Source organism: Pleurodeles waltl, chromosome 12, assembly GCF_031143425.1.
Source record: "Pleurodeles waltl isolate 20211129_DDA chromosome 12, aPleWal1.hap1.20221129, whole genome shotgun sequence".
Taxonomy (NCBI): Eukaryota; Metazoa; Chordata; class Amphibia; order Caudata; family Salamandridae; genus Pleurodeles; species Pleurodeles waltl.
The window spans coordinates 655468329-655493374 of NC_090451.1; the positions used below are offsets into that span (position 1 = coordinate 655468329).

The 25046-nt window shown below is 43.8% G+C and overlaps 1 protein-coding gene across 3 annotated transcripts in view; it reads left to right on the forward strand.

Moving 5' to 3' along the window:
- Nucleotides 1–25046, forward strand: part of SELENBP1 (selenium binding protein 1) — a 104488-nt gene that overhangs the window by 8882 nt on the left and 70560 nt on the right. For all 3 annotated transcript variants that reach the window (XM_069218343.1, XM_069218344.1, XM_069218345.1), the window contains exon 2: nucleotides 22746–22808. In XM_069218343.1, the coding sequence (XP_069074444.1) occupies nucleotides 22746–22808 (63 nt within the window). The remainder of the gene's footprint in view (nucleotides 1–22745; nucleotides 22809–25046) is intronic.

Genomic DNA, 25046 nt, shown 5'->3' on the forward strand with positions numbered 1-25046 from the left:
CTAATCCTCTCCAGCAACAATATATTTACTCACCTTCTAAACAGAACTGAAAGGCCTTCTCCTTCAAATATATTTTATCTAGGACCTTGCAGCTAATCCTCTCCTGTGAGAACATGCTCACTCACCTCTTGGCACAAAACTACACTTCCGCCCTTCCTCAGGCGCTTACAAGCTTTTTGTTGCTGTATTTCCGTGTTATACAACAGATTTCTATTTCTGAAATGATTCACCGTTTTGTAATTGTATAGCTTATGTTATTATATGCGATAATATTTGGTAATTCTCGAACCCTCTGTAACTAACCTTATAATGCCATATGCTCTGGCAGTTTGGATAAACTTCACGCTGCATAAAAAAATGCAAGGACAATGATTTCCTAGCACTGCTTTTTTAACACCCTTAAATAGTCCTTTTTTTTCTTTAGTAAGGACAAAGCAATCAGGTTACTTCGCACATTAAAAATCTAACTAAATGGCTAATTTATTTGGTATGAGGGCTGGTAGGCTTGCTCAGTGTGACTCCTCTGTAGATCTGGGTGCAGCGTGTGGCCTGGGGCAGAACTCGGTCTTTTTCAGGGCGAATTTCAATTTCCATTATTTTATTGCAGTGGGCTGTTTTGTAGCTCATCACTTTTCCTGAGTGAGTGTGTGTGTGTGTGTATATATATATGTATATATATATATATATATATATATATATATATATATATATATATATATATTCTCTCTCCCTCTCTCCCTCCCTGTGCCCCTTTTCCTCAGGGACCTCAAATTGAAATTAACCCCCAAAACTCAACTTTTCCTACTCGCCACATTTTTACTTCTGTCCTGGTTACCACCTCAAAGGTCTCGATTCTGAGTTTGTCGGAATTTAGGCGCTTTTTATTGTACCAGATAAGTAACAATACCCCAGGGTGCATTATCAAGTGCAATAAACAGTACCTGTGAAGTGTTTCTGAACAACGTGCAGGTTTCCACATACTATGCTAAATACAGTACTCATTCCCCTGTTAAATGACATCATGTTTGGTCAGCCAAAATTTAGCAACTCGTGACATATTTTGTGCACGCTGTAATTACCAGGGTTGGTAAATCCCACCCAACTCTCAATTACCACCCCCTGCGAAAAACACCGACCTACTCGTAATCGGGACAAAGGGCTTTAAGTGCCACTAGACCCCATGTTGGACAAATCTGTAAACATGCTTAAAATCGTGCAACTTTACAGCACTATAGCACAGTGTTCCCCAACCCCCGGGCCGCAGACCGGTGCTGGTCCGTGGATCAATCTGCACTGGGCCACCCCACTGTGGCGGGCTGTAAATGTTTGATAATTTTTCCGTGGCCCACTTGTCACACAATGGGACAAGCGGGCCACGGAAAAATGATCAAACATTTACCGGTCCGCGGCGATAAAAAGGTTGGACAACACTGCTATAGCAAACCCATTTTCCCTTTACTGGTCTCAATGCAAATCATTTTCTTGACCAGGATTAAATGACATGCTGACTCGTCTTGCATTAGCCAAAACCATTATTAACTGCCCACACATTTTGGTGGCCGCTACATTGCCATTCCCAGACTTCTTATAGTTCTCGGTCACATTCTGCGCATAGTTCCATGAGGTATTTGCAGTGATCCTACGTCATAATTGTCACATTTAAATTGTCTGCAACTAGCGTGACCTGATTTCCAACTATTTTTTTTATGTAGTCGAGACCTCTGAAGAGTGAGTGATTGGACTGTCCTACCTAGGAAATATGGCTTTTTACTTGAAAGCCTGGAGCAAAGTTGGGCTCACGTCGGGCACTCTCAGTGGTTAAATGTGGCCTGTTAGATCTAGCCTATCTATGGTCATGGACAGACTGACTATTCAGAGGTTCGGAGGCTAACCAGGTCTTTCCTCGTGCTGGCGGACTTGAGGCAGTCCTCTTCTGTTAAAGGTATTGTATTGTATTGTAATAGTATTTATATAGCGCTTCCTACCCCTGACGAGGCGTCAAAGCGCTTTTCGGCGAGTAGCCAGAAGTGTTAATTGGGAGTATATCCCTCATTTACTCATCCCAAAGGCTTGGGATGAGTAAAGGGGGATGGAGGAGGGAAGAGTCTGTGGAAGGGTTAGGGAGATCATAGTAGCAGGGTGAGATAAATGAGGTTAGGTTATTTTGAAATAACTCGCTTTTTATCACCGATTGTCTTTGGAAAAGCTGACTGAGACTCTACTGGTTTCAAGCCCTGCATGGAATCTATGAATCTTAATTTTTCACCGCTTTCATCATCTGGAAGCCGAAATTCCTTTCTGCCTCTTATCCACTCGCCCAACCCTCAGAACTTGGCTGCCATTTTACAGGCTATTTTCTTTGCACAAGGGTCTGTAAAGACGCCTGTCAACAGTTAAATAAGCAAATAGCACATTCCTTGAATATAATTCACAGAATCATTTCCAAAACTGCCTGCTTCGGTTGTGCTATTTAATGTATTGTCACATACATTTTTTTGAAGATCAACATTTGGAGGGCATATAATATTTTGCAAGGCAGCAGTCTCGTTTTTTTATCTGAATGATCCGGAATAATTGCTGCACCAACAAGAACGGCGGTGCCCACCACCCAGAGTCGAAAAAGTGGCACAAATGCTTCTGACACAAATGAAAACACTGTTTAGGGTCAGGTGCACAGGCACCTGACCTTTTTGGTTCCTCCACCCAGGAAATATTTTTCAGGCGGAGCAACCTTTTTCTTTACAGCCCCATGAATAATAGGTCTCTTTTGGAGTTTTCCACAGTGAAGTTCCATGCTTCTATCAGCCTTTTTGGCATCACAGGAAGCTAAACACCTTGACTGTTAGAAAAGCACATTGGATAGCTTTGAGAGTACTCACCAAATTATCAGTTTTTGGGAGTCCACTACTTCCCAAAGGAAGCACCTTCCTGGGTAAATCTCTAACCCTAAAACTTTGTGGAAAATCGGCTGACCCTGCAAATTTTCCACCCTTATAAATACATTTTATGGAATGGGTCTACATATCCTGAGAATCTGGTTTCTGGGTGCCATGTTGAAGCTGGGATCACAAATGACTGAGGGAGTTAGCTCATCAGTTCCATGAATTGACCATGAACTTGCTGATCACAAACTATTCGCCATTGAAAGAAATCTTACGTTTCTGAAGAAAGAAGATAAAAGTCTGTTAAATAAATTCATCAACCGGATTGGCCCCAGTGCGTGGCTGACAGGTGTCTGCTACGCCGCAGAATTTATTTTGTTTACAAGAACTAGATTTTTTCTGATGTGGCGAATTGACTTGTTATCTACTGTGGTGTGTAATCTCAGTACACTGCTGACTCACAACATATTCCAGACACGACCTCTTCATTACTAAAAGTAGGTACCTTTATTTAATTTTTCAAAGATGCCCCAGAATTAGACCAGTACCTTGATGGTCATCTCTGTATGAGGCTTGGACTCCGAGGCCAATGAGCGAAGGGTAATACATATTCAGATGCTAAGGCAATTAGACTGTCCAAGTGCAAATGTATTTACTGATGCAATGCCACCCGGTTCTGTTTGTGTCGACGATCTTTGTGATGGGAAGAGGCAACTTTACTCCCTCCTTCCGATTCTCCCGCTGAAACCTGTCTAGCTTAAGCATACTCAGAACATTTCACATCCCGCTTCATATACACATAAAAGAAAATCTTCATGTGTGGGGCTAAAAGACGTTTTTAATATTCATGAGGTTATATTTTTGTGAATGACGCCAAAAACTCTCAGTTTTGTAAATATTTAATACTGGACGGAGGCAGACTTGGAGTATTAGTGCTAAGAGGGCCTCTCTTTCTGAAAAGGGGTGATGGGACTCTTACCTAATTTTTAATGCTGTTGAAACTCGGCATCCTGCATGCTGCATGGGATATCCATAAATGATGTCAGGCTCTACAACTTCTCTTGACTATAGGAGAATCCACCCTATGAGGCTATGCTGGTACCGACCATCCTCCAGAACAGTTGTTGCCACCAGCCGACATACAGATGCGGCTAACCCTAGTTGTGATGGACGTGACTGCTTACCCATGTGATCTTTAAGCGTGGGAAGTAGGTTCTGCCACGTGCTTGTACTGCCCTGAAAAGATCAAGTAGGAACTGCACCCATCCATCCCATAACGTGTGACATTCATGGCTCTAGCATGTCAAAACCTCCATTGGTGCCCTGATGGTGCAGCAGCCAACATGTGGTGTCAGAGGTGGTGGCCCAGTGCGGCACCGTCCTCACAGCCCACATATTATCTGCACCATGTGCTACTATGAGAGCCGCCCTGCTGAGACTTCTCTCCAGTTGTGCTTACGAAATTGACAATTATTGAATACTTTTTCTTTTTTTTACAAAAACAATTAATGAAGATGGGAAACTACCTATGAATAGACACCACACATAGGGGTGTTGGAACTAGTTGCTCTTCACCAACATTGCAAACCTAAAGAAGGAGAAAACCAAAATCCTGCCAAAAAACTGCTGAGCTTACTGATTGCAGGAGACTTCTAGAGTAAGAATAATTTGTGTACATAACTCTGTGGAAAATTGATTAAATCTGTGGGCAGTTGATTGCATAGTGTAGTTGAGAAGCTTGTCACCTTCACAAACCTTTCCTGGTGCTGCCTGAACAGTAGGCGCAGGAAAGCAGGCAGCAAGTGCAATAGACTTGGGTTTTTTTCTCCAAAGGAGGCCTTGTTGGGCCAGCATGGGCTTCTCTGGTCTGACATGCAATAACTTCATTTGAGCAGCTGCCTTGCAGTTGGCCAGGAAAGTGAAATATTGCTGCAAAGATTTAAAAATAACAGTCTGCTGACGGCACGGCGAGTACGCACTGACTCACACGTTGCAAGTAATGTAGTCTAATATATACATCTTTTCGAGGAGCAGTGACCTAGGGAGGTCCGTCCTCTCACTGCGAGGGGCCTAACGTAGGCTTCATGGGGGGGGGGTGGGGGCAGCAATCCTGAAGAGGGCCCCCAGCACTTGCGGGAGGGGGGGGGGGGAGTCTCATTCATCCCAAATCCAATGAATATCTCTGAGATACGGGAGACCCAGGGCCCACTGATACCATTCTGCAATGAATATCTCTGAGATACGGGAGACTCAGGGCCCCTCATACCATTCCGCAATGAATATTTCTGAGATACGGGAGACCCAGGGCCCACTGATACCATTCTGCAATAAATATCTATGGGATATGGGAAACCCAGGGCCCACTCATACCATTCTGCAATGAGTATCTCTGAGATACGGGAGACTCAGGGCCCACTTACACCATTCTGCAATGAATATCTCTGAGATACGGGGGACTCAGGGCCCCTCATACCATTCTGCAATGAATATCTCTGAGATACGGGGGACTCAGGGCCCCTCATACCATTCTGCAATGAATATCTCTGAGATACGGGGGACTCAGGGCCCCTCATACCATTCTGCAATGAATATCTCTGAGATACGGTAGACTCAGGGCCCCTCATACCATTCTGCAATGAATATCTCTGAGATACGGGGGACTCAGGGCCCCTCATACCATTCTGCAATGAATATCTCTGAGATACGGGGGACTCAGGGCCCCTCATACCATTCTGCAATGAATATCTCTGAGATACGGGGTACTCAGGGCCCCTCATACCATTCTGCAATGAATATCTCTGAGATACGGTAGACTCAGGGCCCCTCATACCATTCTGCAATGAATATCCCTGAGATACGGGAGACTCAGGGCCCCTCATACCATTCTGCAGGGGCTCTATCATTTTACGTTTTCCCTCTGCCTGTGTGAAGTCTTGGCTTGGCAGCCAGTGGGGACTGAGACAGCTGTCGGGTCAGAGTCCTCTGACATGAAGTCACACGCAGGCACTTCTCCTGTAGGACCACTTCATGTTCTCTTAAATGTTTTATGAATTGGCCCCAAATATCTAAAATGCTAATATTCACATACAGTTAGTAAAAGCGGAGATGACTGTGCGCTTTTTCCACTTTTAGGAAATGGGACTTGGATTTTTCGGGCCCGATTTACAAAGACACTTATGAGTATGTGAAGTATGTCTCCTTCAGTACAACTTAATGTCTCATAAATGCCATCTTTGAATCGACCCCAAGCTAAAGAAGTTTGCAGTGCAACAAAATGAGTTGCCTTGAAATTCATTAAAGTGAAGGAGGGCAGAAGAGGACAGCAGTGCAGAGATCATGCAATCATGCAATTAAAAAAAAGTGTGGTGCACTCCAGTTCCCCTCTTCGGCTGTGTACTGGCCTCTTGCACCACTGCCATTTCACAAACACTTTCCTCACTGGTGTAACAAAAAAATTGCTAATTTGTTTGTTCCATTTCAGCTTCTTGTGTAATATGGATTGGGGAAAGTGGTATTCGCACATTAAAGTGATTGCACACTAATTATGGGGTTTGCATAACCGCTGTCAGCAAGAATTAACCTCAATATTTTTCAATGTGAAATGTAGGTCTGTGTTTGAGGCGAAATCAGTTTGACCTGTTATTTTTAGGTACGGCTTGACAACTCTGCTGTCTGTGACTTACTGTTTACAATGTACACAGTGAGCATTTGGCTCAACTCATTCGACTGCTGGCCTCTTTGGATCTGCCCTGTTCAGCCTGTGCTTCAGGACCGCATTCATCACATCATGCAGATGTATTTGCACAAGTGCATTGTTCCTCAAGTATGGCCTCTTGCAAAGATTAACTGGATAAATAAAAATACTACCCAGCCCACTAGCGCCCACTACTGACTTATACATGGGCAACAGCGTGAAGACCAACCTTCGATGGTCTCTGCAGTCGAGAACTTGGGAATAGGGCATTTCAGTGCAGAGGGGATTCAGTATTCAGTATTGCCGATCTACACGCTGTTTGGACCACAGAGGTCTGGTTCATATGTCATGGAGCCCTGTGGTCTTCATCCCTTGCTCCTGCCCTCCTCACGCGACTCTACCTCCCTGGCCACCACAGGGGTAGGGAGCAGGCTGGCATTTTGTGAAAATCTCCACACCATGCCATGATACTCAATCGCTAAAGAATTACCAAGAAAGCCATAAACGTAGGAGGTTGGAATGGAGCAGACGTCACCTGTGGTGGGTTGGTTTGAGACACAGGCTTGGGGTTGCCACTGAAATAAAAGGACCAGTGATAACACACAAAAAAATTGTGGTAAAGAGTCACTAGTTGTGTCATCCTGCTAATAGGGTTTTGTTATTTTCACACGGATCTGCCTGTGTTTCTGACATTCATAGTCCATGTGCTCTCTATTGTGCACATTATCTTTCCAGTGCATTCTCTCCCACTCTTTGGGGATTTAGGCTTCTCCTTTAAAACATTTGCATCTCTGAAGAGGTCTTCGATTAGCCCTATCTTTGTAGCACATTGGTGGCTCGGTTTGTCATTGTGGTTCTAACTCTGGTGAACCTTCTACGCACCCCCCAGGCAACTCCACTCTGCTTAACTGGCCCTCACCACAATCCCCAGGATCCGGAAGAACCCGGCAGGAGGAAGATCCTTCTGACTAGCCGCACAGACCTGGAACACGCTGTCGCTTCACCTCAGGCAGTCACCCTCGCTGGTTCAGGAAGGACCTCAAGACCTGGCTCTTCGACTGACCCGTGTCCCCCTTCAGCGCCTTGAGACCCCCGCGTAATTAGTCTCGCTTTATGAATATTTCATTGATTGATTGAACCGCTGGCTCAAACGCCGACATTCACCACATGCTGGCAGGCCTCTTCTCTACCTCACAGCTTACCTCTCTTCACCTGAAGGGCCAGTAATAAAATAGCCCATTTTTGGAGGGTATCCATCACTAACCTTCATCACCAGGCCAAGGATTTTTGATGCCCTAGGCAAATGCTTGTAAGAGCAATTGCACATCCCTAAGTGATGCACTAGGTGCCTTTGCTTTTCAACACATTGGTATTTGGAACCCGGGCACCTTTGAGGGTCATTGATTAAGTGCTCATCATGCACTTTTGAATTCTGTCTCACTCTTAGGGGTGCCCTAAACACCGCATTCCTGCAGACACCTCTTATCAAGGTCCCCAGAGGATAAGCCGGGGGAGTCCTTTGGCCTGGGTCCCAAGCTCATACAGAGCTTCACTTTTAGACACCCGGTGATTGCTTTTCATTTGACAAGCTAGAATTGGACAGTGACTTCAAAACTTGGATGTGACCCGTGGCTTTTCTGATCTCCAAGAGGACCTGCCCCATGGCAGAAGTTTCACCCCTCAGAAGGTTCCCGAAAGCTCCTGCCCACTCGCCCCCAAACTGGCAAGAAATGAAGATTTCACAAGAGTTAATTGCACATACAGCCAGAGGAAGGCAGTTTGTATTACATGAAAATATTGCGAAATTGCCCGCACCACAGCTCAGGTTATCACAAGCGGAATTTCATTGGAGTGTCAAAGACTCTTGTGGTTAGGAACCAGGAGCTGTTAGCTCTAATGATTAGACATGTAAAAGAAATTTGTACATGGTGGGAGGTATGCCAATTGCCGAAGGTAAACTGGGATTGCCACCTGGCTCCAAGTCAGAGCAACTATATCCAGTGCTGGCACTGATTTAGAATATAATGCATTCTGGGAGTTGCAGTCTTCCTGTTCCTGCATTGAACTTACTGCACTAACGCACTTCATACAAATGACTTTGCAAAATAAATTATCAGGTTTGAAAACATAAGTCCTGATGGCAGGGACCCTGTGTCTAAAGTGTGGCTAGACTCTTCGAAAGGTCACCTCTATGCAGTGAACCTTGCTCTTGGAGGAAAGTACTGGAGGAGGTAGTAATCAGAGACAACTAAACAGGTATCAGTGTGTGTGGAGCGACTTTTATATTTGGAAGGAACAGGGAGGAACACGCATTAACTGCACCAATATGTCTGACTTTTCTATACTACATACATGTTAACCAAACCAACCATTGCTATATGATATGTAAATGCAGAAATAATGGCAGGGCAACACAGAGGCATCCCTGCGCGAACGCGCGTGTGCACACACACATACACCCCCCCCCCCCAAAACAATTGTAGAACCGTGAATAAAACAAAATCAAAGAGGATATGGAAAGCAACACAACAGCTTTAAGTTAAGCAAGGCGTTTGCCCCTACTCACTCTGTGTTTACTCTATAGAAACTATCATGCACAGATCGACTACCAAGTGATGAGTGGCAAATTCGAGTAAATCCCTAGAAATGATAAAGGATAGTGCGCACCTCATTACATTTTCTGAGGATTCAGTAATAAGGATGAATCCCATAACGAACCTTTCCAAATTAATTATGAGAATGTTGTATTTTATTTCCTTACATAATTGGAGTGCTTCAGTCTGCATTTGTTTCCATTCGGCCCATAGGTCGCTGCGCTTTATCGAGGGTTTGCAAATAAGGAACTATTTACGAAGCCTTGATAAAGTTTAGTAGCTTATGGGTCAGAGCGAAACATGCGTGGGCTGAAGTACTAAACCTGTTTAGGCAATACAAAGGAAATTCACCTTCCTCATAATCAACTTGGACTGCTTCGTTAATCTACGGATTCTGATTTGTACTGTGGATTCATCCTTAATAGACGACTTCATAAAAGGTTGGGTCATAGGGTCAAAACCAAGCGGAATATGTTTCAGAACACAACGCAGTATCCGTGGTCAACCAAAGCGACACAAGGGTAGTGCCAAACTCATTACGTACAAACTAGGACCGTACCTACTTGTATCGCTTGTACTGGGGATTACCACTGAATGACTGGCCCAGACTGTATCTACATGAACATGAGACCACTAGCAAGATAGATTAGATGCAGTGCTCAAGACCCTATGGGGCCTACTTCCAAGAACTTACAGGATGGGGCAACCTAGGTGGGATTAGCCATGATAGGGTGTCAGATTCTACCTTTTATGAGTAACTCTTCACTCCTGCAAACTCCTGTCAGAGCTCCCTTTCACTCTGTGTGTGGAGGGATGAACAGACAGGTAATTGGATGCTTATTTGGCATTGAGTAGAATTCGTCTTTATAACGATGCAGTATTTAATACAAGCAGAAATCACATTAGAGGTGAAAAACCTAGCAGGGCCTACATCAGTTATCTCACTGGCATTACTTGGAGAAATGTCTTCCAGTGAATGTGTGATGGAAAACTTGCTTATCTACACCCATGTAATCCTTGTCTTGTTTAGGAAAATCCCCTGTAGGTGACAATGCAGAACACTCAGCGTGCACATTCAATTCTTGGCCTCTTTGAATATGGCACACACTGCTTGCCCATGTCATGCCTGACGTTTTAATCTGTTTATATATCAGTACCACTGCAATACCGTGCCAGCACCTTCCTGTGACTGATTTTTTTCACAGTTAGGCTTGTCCGAGCACTTCATATTCTCCAAAGAACATGCGCCATGTTGGGGGCTAACTTTTTACAGATCAAAACAGTGACTTCCGAAAGAATATCCTGTGTTAGAAAGGTGGTGTGTTACACTTATTTGTCCGGCAACACTAGTTATATATTATAATTTGAATGCATCAGCACTATAAAGTTTTTATTTTCCACATTAACCATACATTTGGTGTCTAATATTCCTTGGTTAGACTTGCTTAGCTGCTTCAAAGAAATATATGCAGTTTGGTATTTTGCAGCAAAGTAGGTGAAACTTCTACATGTGTTCACTCTGCTGAGCTGTCCATTTTTTTCCTTAGGCTGTGCTAGTTTTTATTCCCAGCTCACAGTGGGTCACATGCAATTTATCTTTCGATTCGGAAATCAGGTACGGAAGAGGGCCCTGAAATGCCTAAATTGTTAACTTGTGTATGCTGGGGCATAGATTTGCCACCATGACTGAACTTAGTTTTTGCAGCATGAGTAGCAACATTATATTTAATATGAAGAATATAGTGCACAAGCTGAACTCCAATCCTGAAGCATGATGCTTGCTTTGCTTTCTCACTCAACCAATCAGAAAACCGGCATGTGAGTGTGGTGTGCAGAACCCATATTCCCATTTTTACCAGTATGTGGATGGATGCCAAAAGCGGAATTTTTATAAGCAAACCTAACAAGGACTCTGTGGAGTCAATAGTACAGGGAGTGCAGAATTATTAGGCAAATGAGTATTTTGACCACATCATCCTCTTTATGCATGTTGTCTTACTCCAAGCTGTATAGGCTCGAAAGCCTACTACCAATTAAGCATATTAGGTGATGTGCATCTCTGTAATGAGAAGGGGTGTGGTCTAGTGACATCAACACCCTATATCAGGTGTGCATAATTATTAGGCAACTTCCTTTCCTTTGGCAAAATGGGTCAAAAGAAGGACTTGACAGGCTCAGAAAAGTCAAAAATAGTGAGAGATCTTGCAGAGGGATGCAGCACTCTTAAAATTGCAAAGCTTCTGAAGCGTGATCATCGAACAATCAATCGTTTCATTCAAAATAGTCAACAGGGTCGCAAGAAGCGTGTGGAAAAACCAAGGCGCAAAATAACTGCCACTTGCCACCAGTTTGGCCATATTTCAGAGCTGCAACATCACTGGAGTGCCCAAAAGCACAAGGTGTGCAATACTCAGAGACATGGCCAAGGTAAGAAAGGCTGAAAGACGACCACCACTGAACAAGACACACAAGCTGAAACGTCAAGACTGGGCCAAGAAATATCTCAAGACTGATTTTTCTAAGGTTTTATGGACTGATGAAATGAGAGTGAGTCTTGAAGGGCCAGATGGATGGGCCCGTGGCTGGATTGGTAAAGGGCAGAGAGCTCCAGTCCGACTCAGACGCCAGCAAGGTGGAGGTGGAGTACTGGTTTGGTCTGGTATCATCAAAGATGAGCTTGTGGGGCCTTTTCGGGTTGAGGATGGAGTCAAGCTCAACTCCCAGTCCTACTGCCAGTTCCTGGAAGACACCTTCTTCAAGCAGTGGTACAGGAAGAAGTCTGCATCCTTCAAGAAAAACATGATTTTCATGCAGGACAATGCTCCATCACACGCGTCCAAGTACTCCACAGCGTGGCTGGCAAGAAAGGGTATAAAAGAAGGAAATCTAATGACATGGCCTCCTTGTTCACCTGATCTGAACCCCATTGAGAACCTGTGGTCCATCATCAAATGTGAGATTTACAAGGAGGGAAAACAGTACACCTCTCTGAACAGTGTCTGGGAGGCTGTGGTTGCTGCTGCATGCAATGTTGATGGTGAACAGATCAAAACACTGACAGAATCCATGGATGGCAGGCTTTTGAGTGTCCTTGCAAAGAAAGGTGGCTATATTGGTCACTGATTTGTTTTTGTTTTGTTTTTGAATGTCAGAAATGTATATTTGTGAATGTTGAGATGTTATATTGGTTTCACTGGTAATAATAAATAATTGAAATGGGTATATATTTTTTTTTGTTAAGTTGCCTAATAATTATGCACAGTAATAGTCACCTGCACACACATATATCCCCCTAACATAGCTAAAACTAAAAACAAACTAAAAACTACTTCCAAAAATATTCAGCTTTGATATTAATGAGTTTTTTGGGTTTATTGAGAACATGGTTGTTGTTCAATAATAAAATTAATCCTCAAAAATACAACTTGCCTAATAATTCTGCACTCCCTGTATTTACTCAACCAAGGCTATTCCTTGCTCTTTTCAGGTGAAAGGTATCATTACTATCGAAATGTCTTGACTTTTGCTTCCTGGACCAGCGTTGTCAAATGATGGGTGTTCGGTCTTAGTGCGTGCAAAGGGTCGCCATGTGTGGGGTTTTGTTGCCCAAATATATTGGGGGCGGCCCATAAATGTATCCATGTAAGCTGTTTTACATGTAATTGCAACCACAGCACTGGCTTCTTTAGTTGTGACAACATCTTTTGAGGCCTTGGGGGTGGGGGGGCTGAACTTCCATGAACAGGCATTACCTGCAGATACTCAGAAGCATTCTAGCACTGCACAAGTACATGCACTTGAGTATGCCTATTGTATGTGTGAGGGGGCTGGAGTTACAAGCGAGTGTAGTCATTAAGGATGGGGCAGGTCAGTGGAGCATCGAGGTCATTTGGTGCAAATTTGGTGAACACCCACAAAGTTGTTGACTTGAGTGGCAACCACAAAGGTCTTGTAATGCTCTTGCAACAGTTTAAGGAAGATCTTCCCTATCCCTAACCCACCGTGGCTGATGCTCACAGATAGGATGGGTGCGCCGGGACTAGACTAGGTCATCGCTCCCTGTCACCGTGAATGCACTGTCCCCAGCACCGCTGCGGCTCGTGCATGGCCTGGGGCAGCGTGTTTGTGAAAACTGAGCTGGATGTTTGAAGCAGCCGATCAGCCTTTCACTGTGCATGCGGCAACTGACCTGGGTTTCAAGGAGTACCAGAGGTCCTCTGCAAGAGGGTGCAGTGCGTCACTGCACCCGCATGCAGGTGGTAACTGGGGCACCCTTTGGAGGGATGTACTGACTGTCAGTGCGCCTCCTGACAGTCTGCTTTCCTCTGTGCTCATGTTATAAAACCCCATGGACGCATTGACCAAGTAAAGTGTTTCCTCATTTGCATGGGGCCACATAATGTCAAAAAGATTCTCTTCAGGTTTTAATGCCCAAAAGTCTGTGGGAGAATAGTGCAGGGTTTGCACAGTGCGTAACAATAGTCCCCCCCTGTGCGAGGGTGGGGGGCCAAGCACTGTGCATAGGCAGCGGGCTCCTGGCCTGAGAGCTCCTGTCTGGGTCCGGAGCGTGGGGGGCCCCTCCATCTGTTTTGCATGGGGGTCCCCTCCAGTTTTGTTATGACACTAGGTTGGCAATTAGCATATGGTAAAAAAAAATGTGCAATTTTCAAATGGGCAAATTCTTCCGGCTAGTTAGCAGGCACCAGAGGTGGAACATGGAGTCCGGTTGTAATCCGGTGTTAGACTCCGTGTGGGAGCACGCTGGGGTAAGGAGCACGCTGGGTTAAGGAGCACAGTTGCTACAGTTACACTTGTTTTGCTGTCCCGTCACACCAGTGAGTGTCACCTGCCTCTTCAAATGTCCGTTTAAACCTGAAAGGGAGAAAAATAACTTTAGCTAACAGCAGTCTAGAACAGGGTTGATATTGACATCCCAAAGTCCATATTTACAACTAGCTCATGCCCTCTTTTCCAGGCACGTAAATCATTGGGCTCTTAAAATGGAATTTGTCATTCACCTGTTCTCGTGCACATGCAGGTATACGCCTTACCAACCTGGTCAGCCCTAGAAACTTAAGTTTATTTGCTTCTTTTGGGTGGTGTTTGCCAAGACCTTTTTACTTTTCTAAGTTTATATGGATAATATTCTTCCTTAAAGGGGTAATCAGCCAGCCCTCTTCATCCATGGGTCTTTTATTGTGTCTGTCAGATTTTTTCCACACGCTACGGCATAAGTATGTGGGGCAAGCGGTCAGTTCTCTACCGCCAATGGCTGACGTCACTGAGAGAGCGCCAACTCACAAGGAGCACATCCACTCACAAAATAGTGCCCTGGTTCACGATACCAAAAATATTTTTACTTTCAGGTGTTTTTTTTTTTCTCAGATTGATGAGAAACCGGCAGCTTCCACAATAATTAGAGTTTTGCAAAACGAGCATTGACAAATCCATTAGGCTGGTGACCGAGGCCAGACCTATTGGCTTTGCCAGAGCTTGTTTCATGCTTGCAGCCTCTGGGCGGTGTCGCTTGAAAGTGTGCACCTGACGAAGAGCCCTGGCCAGTCGTGAACGAACTGAGACATTGCCAGGCCAAGAAAACGTGCTCGTTACAGAAGAGTTAAAAGCTGGCAGTGATGCTAAGCACATAATTGCCTATAGTAGTTAACCACATGCTTTTATTGTGCTGTTCGAACCCCAGAATACTTTCTCTACAGCCTTTTAAAGCTGAGAGCTGTGTAACCTGCTCTGATTGTCTCACAAAGTGAGGCGTTAGCTGCGGTTAAAACGGGGAGGTGTTTTATCACTTAATTGCATTTTTATAACACGTCATACCCTTTACCACAATACTTTGGTTCCACACGGTTGGAAGGTGTGGGAGTGTCTGCATGGGCCTGTGTGAAAAAAGTTTTAGGGCCGCTGATGAGGACCAGGGACGCTCCCTTCCTGCTGTGGCAAAGCTCTGCCTGCACTCAAGCCTGGAGAGAAGCAGAGGGCTGGGAGCTACACACAGTGTCATCTGTTTGCCTCAGACCTAGCAAGGATTCCAGGGGATCTGGTGCAAGCCAGCAAAATGCTCCCCCTTCCCCCATCACAGTGATTAGGTACTGACCTGCATTTATAACTGGGGCGCAGCGGGCCCCTCGCAGCACTGGCTCCAGGTCACCCTGCTGCACTTTCAAAAGCCGCACCCCTAGTCCGCCATAAGTCCTACAGCGCACAGTGACCGGGCCGCTGACTGGGCCAGGATGGAAGTGGCTACGTTTAGAGTTGGTAGGTTATGTTTTGAAGTTTTGCCAGCAGGGGGCGCTTTCTTTTCTTAGGCTACACCCACTCACAGCCCTCCTCCCACCATCTAAAGCTGGCGTGGTCCAAAATCTTGCGTCCCTTGCAGCCCCGTCTTAAATTAAAATATAATTAGAATACCCGCTTATTGGTTAGATTGATACAAAGTTTTGACCTACAACACACCGGATCATCATTGCAATTTGGCTTGAACGTGAATCTTGGAACGCGAAACTTACAAACTATTAATTATAACAATAATAATTATGGAATCTAAGATATCAAATCAAACACTTCTCAGCAGGACTCTATACATTTAGTACAATACTACTGCAGCTCAGCAGAACTCAAGTACTAAGTGCACAATGCCTGCACTTGTTTGTAAGTCTCTGCAGAGAACCCAAGCACTCAATGGGTATAAGTATGAACTCTCCTCTCGCACTTCTCAGGAGATATCACATGTATTCATGTCTTAGTTATTTAAAACCATACATGCAAAAAACTGCAAACATCACTACTATTAGCTAGAATCACAAACATTCTCTAAAAATGTGTGCATTCATCTTTATACAAATCATAATTGTATAAAAATGCTATGAAATTAGAGTATAACAATCAACACATAACTTCATAGAGGTTATCATTGATTCTCCAGTTCATCATTAGTAAAGTAAGAGATTCCTTGGTGGCAGTTCATTTACTGATGAAGCCACCAAGATTATAGTCATTGCTCTCTAAATTTCCGTCAGGAAGCTATAATGGATCATAATCTCCGATTGGTCCTCCAATTCATCGCTAGTGGTGTTAAAAAGACCTAAAGTGCATAGTACCGGCTTGTTAGTTCATTGGGCGATAGAGCCACCTTATTCATCCAGTGGTTATAAATAAAAACAAAAACAGACAGGAAAGATGAGACAGGGACTCTGCAGGTGCCCAATAAAATACCTGAAATATGCAGTCATTTGCGGGAAACTCAGGTGCTCAGTAGTTTTTCTACTGACTGCATATATTTCACAAAACTCGCTGACAGACTGTGTGCTCTGCTTTAAGGCAGGTCATTTCTGCAGGAGCATATGCCCAGTAGCCGGAATTTTGGTTTTAGTCATGCACGTAGTTCTGGCAACAGAACTGGGCAAATGCAGACAATGTGGACAATTGTTTCTCTGTGCAGTTGACACAGCCTGCAGAGCGAGTTGGCGCTTTTCCATATCCTACCAGGCATACAGTCCAGGGTTGGCAGACCACCCGGCCTATATTGAATGAGTTTTTGTCTAACTGGTTTTGAGATCCCAGCACTTAAAACTGCTTGCGGTCCCGGTTTGCTGTTTGTGAACTTTGGCACATCACTTTGCTAACTAACTTTTCAAAAGTTGTAAGTCACAGGAGCTGCCCACAGCGTGGCTGCCTGTAAGTTTTGTAATGACTGATTTAGAAAAACCCAGGCTCTAGACTAACTGCATATACTTGTAATTTGTAGCCACAGTTGCAGAGTGTAACTTGAAGCAAGTTTTCAGAAAGGCCCTTTGTCTATTCAGAATTTGGTTGGATATGCTGAACTCCAGTTGCATTTGTGCTAGGGAAGCATGTTTTGGAAGGAAAAAACCCTTCATTAGTTGCTAACTAAGAATTTATCAAGTAGGTTAGAACATCTCCCAAGAATAGCGTCTGAAACGTATGCTTGAGTGGGCAGCAGTTTGGCACAAAGTGCTTTTACTTTTATTAAGGGTTCAAGAGCGGGGAACTCATTCGTCATCTTGTGATAGTTTCAGATGCTACAAAGGTACCAGAATGATAGCATAAAGCCCCACACACACATACTTACGCATCCTAACTTTGTGGCATTTATTTTTTTGTATTCAATTTACATTTTAAGATGGTGACTCCATCCTGGAACAGTAAATTTAAAAAACTGTAAAAATGCATGAAAACGCTATATATGAAGTGAGCAGCTTAACAGCAAATTGCTGCTTTCGAAGTCGCCCAAAAAAAATAAAAAATGAAAAAAAGGATGCCTTAAAGTGGGGTGGGGAGCAGTGGTGGAGTTGGGTAAGTTTGAGAAAAATTAGAGAGAGAGAGAGAGAGAAAATTATAATAATACATGCATTCCCATGGAGTGCTTAAACCAAAAAAGTACCTTCTGATGTGGAGCAATGGAAGGATACAAGTCATCCATTCAAAAGGATTGTGAAGAATCCATGTCCTGGGGGAACAAAGCGAAGAAGAGGAGAGAAAGCCATCAATTGTGAGGAAAACACATGAGATTGACATGAAAGCCAAACACCAGACGGACCCAAACTCCACTCCAAGTATTAGAATTGTACACAATTGGTCTTTAACAGGAGTCAACTAAAACTGTATGTAAATATATGAGACCTTCACAGGACTACGCTCTCCTTGAATTTATTAGCCGTGCGCCCTGAAAAAACAGGCCTGCACATACTACCAACCGAGAAAATCATGCACATTCCACAGATTTATTTTAAATTTAGAACATTAAAAAGTTTGAAATGGATTTTCCGAGTTTTCTTGCAATGTAAGTTTTTTCACCTGCCACTGTTTACTTTATAAATACAAGTTAAGTGTTGATGATAACTAAATACACCTGTAGGTAGGTGCTTGTGAGCCCTGGAAAGCACCACACTGGCACCTTTCATCATTTCTTTGAAGTTGTGAGGCTACATTGGGTCCTGGATGATATGTGTTCACAATGTACTGGGGATTTTTGTATGCACTAAACATAAAAGTCTGACAAAAAAGCACAAGGCCTGCGTCTTTGCTGATCTTCAGATAGGGGTGCTGAAGAGCAAAACCTCTTTTGACTCAGCGGGTTGACGCAAGTTGGCCCTCCAGGTGCTAAATGTCTTCCTGATAACCTGGCACCCTGTTATTTTTAAGGCCAGAACTGCCATGTTGTGTACAGCCACCCCTAAGCTGTCATAAAGGCTGTTCATTTTGCATTCAACCATCAAATCTCAACTGCTATCTATCTGCGGCCTCCAAATGTGATTTGGCTGTAGTTTGCACAACAGCTAGCAGGCTTTCTGTGTTCTTGGATTACAGAGTTTTCAGGAGTTTAAGCTATTTAACTTCTAACGTACCTGAAGAATCCGCTTATAGTGCGAGTGATAAGTTACTGCACCAAAGCATATGCCTGCGAACTCCCTGCTCTAGTCCTGTTTCACTAGTTCACTAGACCTGATTTGTCAGTTTTATTACATTAGAAAGATGATCTTCTTTCTTGCATTTCAGGTTAATCGCAACCATTTCTGTTGCTGCGGCAAGCCCGCTTAGTAGATCATCATAATTCAATTCATACAATTGAGATTTTGTCCTCATTTCTTGACGCCCACTGCAAATTGAACCACTTCTTAGGGGGGTCTTCCACTGTTTTAGAGTGCACACCACGCACCACAGATAAAAAGAACAAGGGATATCTAATCTGGTAGATCTAGTCTGTTCCCATTATTTGCGTAGTGCCAGATGACAATTTGTGCACCAATAGCTTCTAATCTTAGAAACCAGTAATGATCTTATATGGGCAACTGCAACACATAAAGCATTTTGAGATAAGCAAGGTAAGGCTTACAGGCTTTGTCAGGTCACTCCAAAATAAAACAGGGAGCCATATGTATTTATCCTCTCATTTATAAATCAATAAGTTAAGGATATTCGCTTGAATATTAATATGGCCATGTAGTTTCGGCTTAGAGGTTCATCAGACATTTTATGGGGCCCCAAAATATACATTGACAAGAACATAAAGTTTCTCTCTAAAGTCACCAAGCATTCACTGCGGCCTGACCTAAAAAGGGACCTCTTTACTAAACCTCCTCCTATTGCATTTGCCAGAGAATTCACCATTTAAAACCCCTACTATTTATTTTGTCACATAGTTTTAAATGTAATGTTCCTCTTTGTGGGGTTTGTCACAGCATTAAACACACTACAGGTGACAGCCCTGGGAAGCATCCTAACCCATTGTTCTTTTGCTCACCACGCCACCTCAGTTTGAACACATCCATGTGCCAATCAGCCATGACCCAGCTCCTCATGGGAACGGTCCAGCCCAACCTGCCAGACCCGGTCCCCACTGAACTGAAACACAAGCAACCTAGGACCAGTTGTGCCCTGATAAGGGCTCATTGGCAAGGTATAGCTTGGTACCAGTGGCACAGTGAGCACAAGACCCACATCTGGGCATACCCTTGGGACTTAGGGCAGTGCATTAGACACACAAAAAGTGATGGGAGGAATGCTTGCAATTTGCCTAACCAGTGGCAATCCTTCGGGGTAGCATCCTAGCCTATTGTTCTTTTGCTCACCATGCCTCCTCAGTTTGGACACAGTCATATCAAATCAGCCATGACCCTGCTTCTCATGGGGATAGTTCAGCCTGAAATGCCAGGCCCTCACTGTGCCAGAACAAAGCAACCTAGGACTGGTTTATCCCTGATAAGGCCTTATCAGTTGGGTATAGCTTGGTTCCAGTGGCACGGTGAGCATGGCGCCCACATCTGGACATACCCCAGCCACTTAGGGCGGTACATCAGGTACCAAAAAGGTGATAGGAGGAACTTGTAATTTGACAATAGATCAGGATAGCATCCTACCCCTTTGTTCTTCATATTACCTGAGGGTTAGAGCATGTACAAATTGCCGCACACGGGGCGTAAAGTGGTCTATCCTGTTTCCTGTATTGCGTGCTACTGTTTGCCTTAGTTTGCTTTTCCATTGGCATTAATACACATTGTGTTGCACTGTTTGCTTATATTGCGTGCCACAGTCTGATTACATTTCTGAGCGGTTAGATTCTAATCTCGTTTGAATAAGCAAAGAGAGGGAGGGAGGTATTGGTTAACGTTCCTTTCTCCCTAGAGTGAGGCTCTTTCCAAAGCTGGAAACAGCTGTTTTAATTCTCAGGGTCAGTTTCCTGTTCAATCTTAATGGACTAAATGGATGGAAGCGTGGGCGGTCCACGTCCAGTTATAGAGAGTATTTGAAGTAGGTACTGTTGCATTACAAGGATGCCTTGGATCCGGGTGCAAAAAAGGAAATAGGGCCCCATGTCCACTCGATGATTAGTAAAGTATTGCCATAATTGGGGCCAGGGCCCCCCGGTGCCACTGCACCTGCTGCACTATTGATATCTACGCCCGGGACGCAACCATAAAGAAGTTACTTTTGCTATTTAGAAATAAAGCGAAGCTTGCGTATTCAAGGAATGGCCCCTTAGAGTATCGGTTGTGAGGGTCCTGCATATGAAACATACGCTAACACTGATGTTACCTCTCTGTTACAACAAGGCTGTCAAGGGTCATCAGTCTCTGTAGCCCCCAAGTGATGGCCGCAGCAAGGAGATGCTGGACCTCAAGATCTGTCTTAGCCATTAATTAGTAGGCCTGACTGAAGCTCTAATTAAGCTGGCCAGTTGTTTTTTTTTCTTTTTTTTTAAAGTTTGAATTTCCCAATGCACAAAATATGTTGACATTTCACATTACCTAATTCGGTGTAACTGTCTTCAAACAAGCCTGCACCTTGCATAAAATAAACATTTTTGCAAGATAGCAACAGGACAGAAGACTGGTTTTACACAGATGATACCTTATCGGGATACATTTTCTACTCTAACCAGTTTCCTGCCAGTATCCCGTTAGCCTTTTTCATGTGAGGTGCAAATTTGCTTAAAAAGGTTGCCAAAAAAGTATGCAGTTTTGCAAACCTTTATCCAGCAATCACCAACCACAATGGCTATGCTGCCAGGGAAACTATCGCTAGCCAGATTCTGGGTGCCACAACCAGAATGAACTAGATCTAATCCACCTTTGCACCACAATAGAAGCTGGCTGCCATGACTCTCATGTGTAACTAGGTGCCGGACACAGTGTGCAGAAAGTCGATATATGGCTAAATGACTACTGAGTGATCTTGATAGCTGTCCTTTTTTCTTTCTGTAACTTACAAATTTCTTATCCTCACCAAGAGTCTTTGCAGGTTCATAGCAGCCAAGAATATTTTTTTAACAAACTTTTTTGAGTTTTCATGAAGTATAATTAGCAAAAAAAAAAGTATAAATTTCTCTGTCACAAAGGTCATCAAAGGATAGAAGCATTTGGCATGATCACATTGTCCCTTCTCTCGTTCAAGCCCAGCCCAAGAATATTTTGATGTTGCTCTTGTGTTCAGCTCTTGGCACATACCTCGAGGGATGTGATCAAAAATGACTAATTTAGGTGCTGTCAGCCTAGGCAAAGTATACAGCTTCAGTTTTAGACTCTGCACTAATATTTACTTAGCTGTACATATTTGGTGCCTGGTTTAGAACAGCTTTTTTTGGTGGCAATTTTGCAAATGATGGGTGTCAAATCCGTGATCTGTAGACCCTGGGGATTCAGAACTGTACTCTTTGGGGGAGAAGTAGGTGTGACTCCCTGTACACAAACGAGCCCTCATCAAATTGTTACAACACACTTTCAAATGTGTCAACAAAATGGGTCGCAGCTACTTCACCAAAATTGATTCTTTTGTCACTAGCTCCACACTTCTTCTTTCCCCATGTCTCTAACTGGCCCACAATCTGCGCATCTGTCATACCCGCATCGGATACCGTTTCCTTTCCTGTCTGGCAGCAAATCATGGATACCTTTTGCCGGGTGATGTGCGAGAAGAACAAGAAACAGAGTCTGGAATTCCATCTGTGTTTAAATCCATCCCTGTGTCCTGTTTGGATCTCTATATATTGGATCTCAGTTTGGATCTCTATTCCTGGTTCCCATTTATGATCCCCATCCCTGGGTGACCTGTAGAAGCTCCATCCCTGGATCCCAGGTAGAAATTCCATCCCTGCATCCTGGTTTACAACTCCATCTCTGAGTCCTGGTTTCCACTGCATAGCTGCACCACACCAAGGATCTCCATCCCTGGATCTCAATTAGAATGTCCGTCCCTGGACCACTGTAGGGAACTCCGTTCGAAAATCCAAGTTTAGAACTCAGTCCTGGATGCCCAGTTGACATTCCATACTACCCTTCCTGTTTAAGGATCTCAATGTGGAAATGCCTTCCATTCTTCCTGTTGGAGCTCCCAGTTTGAAACTCTGTTCTGGGATCCCAGCTTGAAAATCATTGTATCTAAAATTCCAGCTTAGAAATTGTATTGGGATCCTAATTACCATGAAGGTACGTTTTCAGTTTGATTCTCTGATACTATGTGCATCTTTGTTAACTTTCTGTAAGCAATGCCCCAGAAACGTTGCTGTATCTAACAGTTTGTTTGTTTATCTATCTTTCTCTGAAGCCTCCAAAGCAAAGTGCGGTGCGTGTGGACCTGGCTACAAGACTCCCCTCGATGCCATGAAAGGTAAATGACATTTGTTTCTGACTAGTGACTGTTCTAACAAATAGAGGTTTTATGTTTGCCCAGTACTTCATTAATGGTCAAAACTACTTTTGGATTTATATAAGGTACAGACAAGCTACTGGGACATGGGAGACACTGTTTCCACTGCCCCCACAGCATTCCATCTGCCAAAGGAAGAAATTGTCGCTCGGGTGGCTGGTGGTTTCGCTCGAAGTGCTTCTGCTGACAAGTTGGAAGTACTTTTGGTAAAACTCTATTGTCAGACAGCCACCATATAATGGCAGTCTGGATTGCCATTTTTTTTTATTTTCCGAAAACAAACCCAAAAATGTGGGCTGGCTCTAAAAGAAAAACACAAAGAGAAATGATCCTTACGTGCTGTAAGTTTTCTTCCAGTGTGAAGGCATACTTGCCTCTTTCCCTGGGTACGACCTTCATTGTTTGCTCAGGTAGATTTAGATCCCCATTTGAGGGTGGCTAATGTGCTAACTGTAAACCACCAGCCCCTAGATCTTGTGAAAAAGAGGTATTTTTCTAAGCGTGTAAATCCCTGAGCTTTTAACTCAGTCATTGATTTATTCTTGGCATATCTCTCCAGTAGCACTGTGATCTTTCAAATGCACTTTGCAAATGCCTTGGTCAAGCTTGGACACGGATAACATCACTTGTAGGATCTGATCTAACTAGTCTGAAGTATGCTGAAAGCGCTAGACCAAAACACGACTCTTGCAGAGCTAGACCAAAACACAACTCTTGGCACCACCTAACTAGCTTAAATAGTATTTTATGTTAATAGGAGCAGCATGCAACCATTATTTTTGCCTTTGATAAATTTGTATCAAGGTTCCATTCACTGTAAATCCAAATTAAGTCTCACATAGTGCATGTAGATTTATAACCACTGAACATTAATATAGAATAATATTTTGATACAACTCTTTTTTTTCCATCTTAGGGCATCTTGAGGTGAGCAGGGCTTGAGGTGCAAAGTAGTCTTTAGAAGCACGTGCATTTTTCTCCATTTCGGGTGCCTCCTTCAAAGGTCGGGCTGCACGGCTGTAGGAGTTTGGAAGACCATCAGTTTTTTGAAAAAGTGCAATAATTCCATCTTGAAATATGCCCCAATTCACCAACCCCGATAATATGTGTGAAGGAAACCTAGTACGTGTGCTGAGGTGAAACAGTTTTTCTAGTACGTTGAGGGCTTCCTTGGTGGGCACTCAGTATTGTGACCCTCTGCAAGTGTCTCGCACAACATATCTTCTCAATTAAAGAAACTCTGCTGGCCTGCCTTCACAAGAGGAGAAACTCTACCCAAGGTCATGAACCCCTGTGCATGCATAACTCCTAAATCTAGTTAACTCCTTGAAGGGTGGCCCTAAGACGACAAAGGTTTCTTAACACACCATGTATTAGGACACATTACAGGGAGAACCCCATTTTCTTCGCTCCCTTCATGCAACATTGTGCTGAAACACACGCAATGATTGTTGCTACACAAGGAACCCTCCCATGTGAAATTCGTTAACTTTTGCACAATTGTGCTTTGTTGAGAGATGTTCTGTCCTGTGAGTGATGACACTTGGAGTGGTGCCAGAGGGCAATTCCATGCCTTCCTATGTGAAGCAATATCTGGTCCCACATTTGTTGCGAAGTAGATAGTAAATGAGTACAGAATTTGACATTGCAACATTTAGAGGAGTGTGTAAATATCCATGCTATGAATATGCATCTTAGCTGCTACTAGGTTTTGGGAGGCAAACCTGATTAACTTCAGCACTTTTTCTCTTCATTTTGGCAAAACATGATAGCATTGTTATTACATGAATGGGATCTGCAACAAGAGAGAACGCCAAATGAAGTGTACACAGCTAGACCCGCTCCAGTCACAGCTACGCGTGAAAACATGGGCATGCGTTGCTGGAAGACCAGCACTTAACGCGCACTGATCAAAATATTTAGCTCCATGATATAACAAGGGTCACATAATGGGTACCATGGTATTACAAGGGTCACATAATGGACACCATGGAATAAAAATGGTCACATAATGGACATTACAGGCCTGGACTGGAAAATTGAGAGGACTGCAGAGAATGTTTGCCTAGGGGCACAATGAAGTTGAGCCTTATGTGTACCCCTGTCCATATATGTTTGGTTCCAGACTTAGCTCTCCGACGCCTACAACGAACGCTGAATTCACACAGAGGGCGCCACTGCACAACATATTATCGTTTG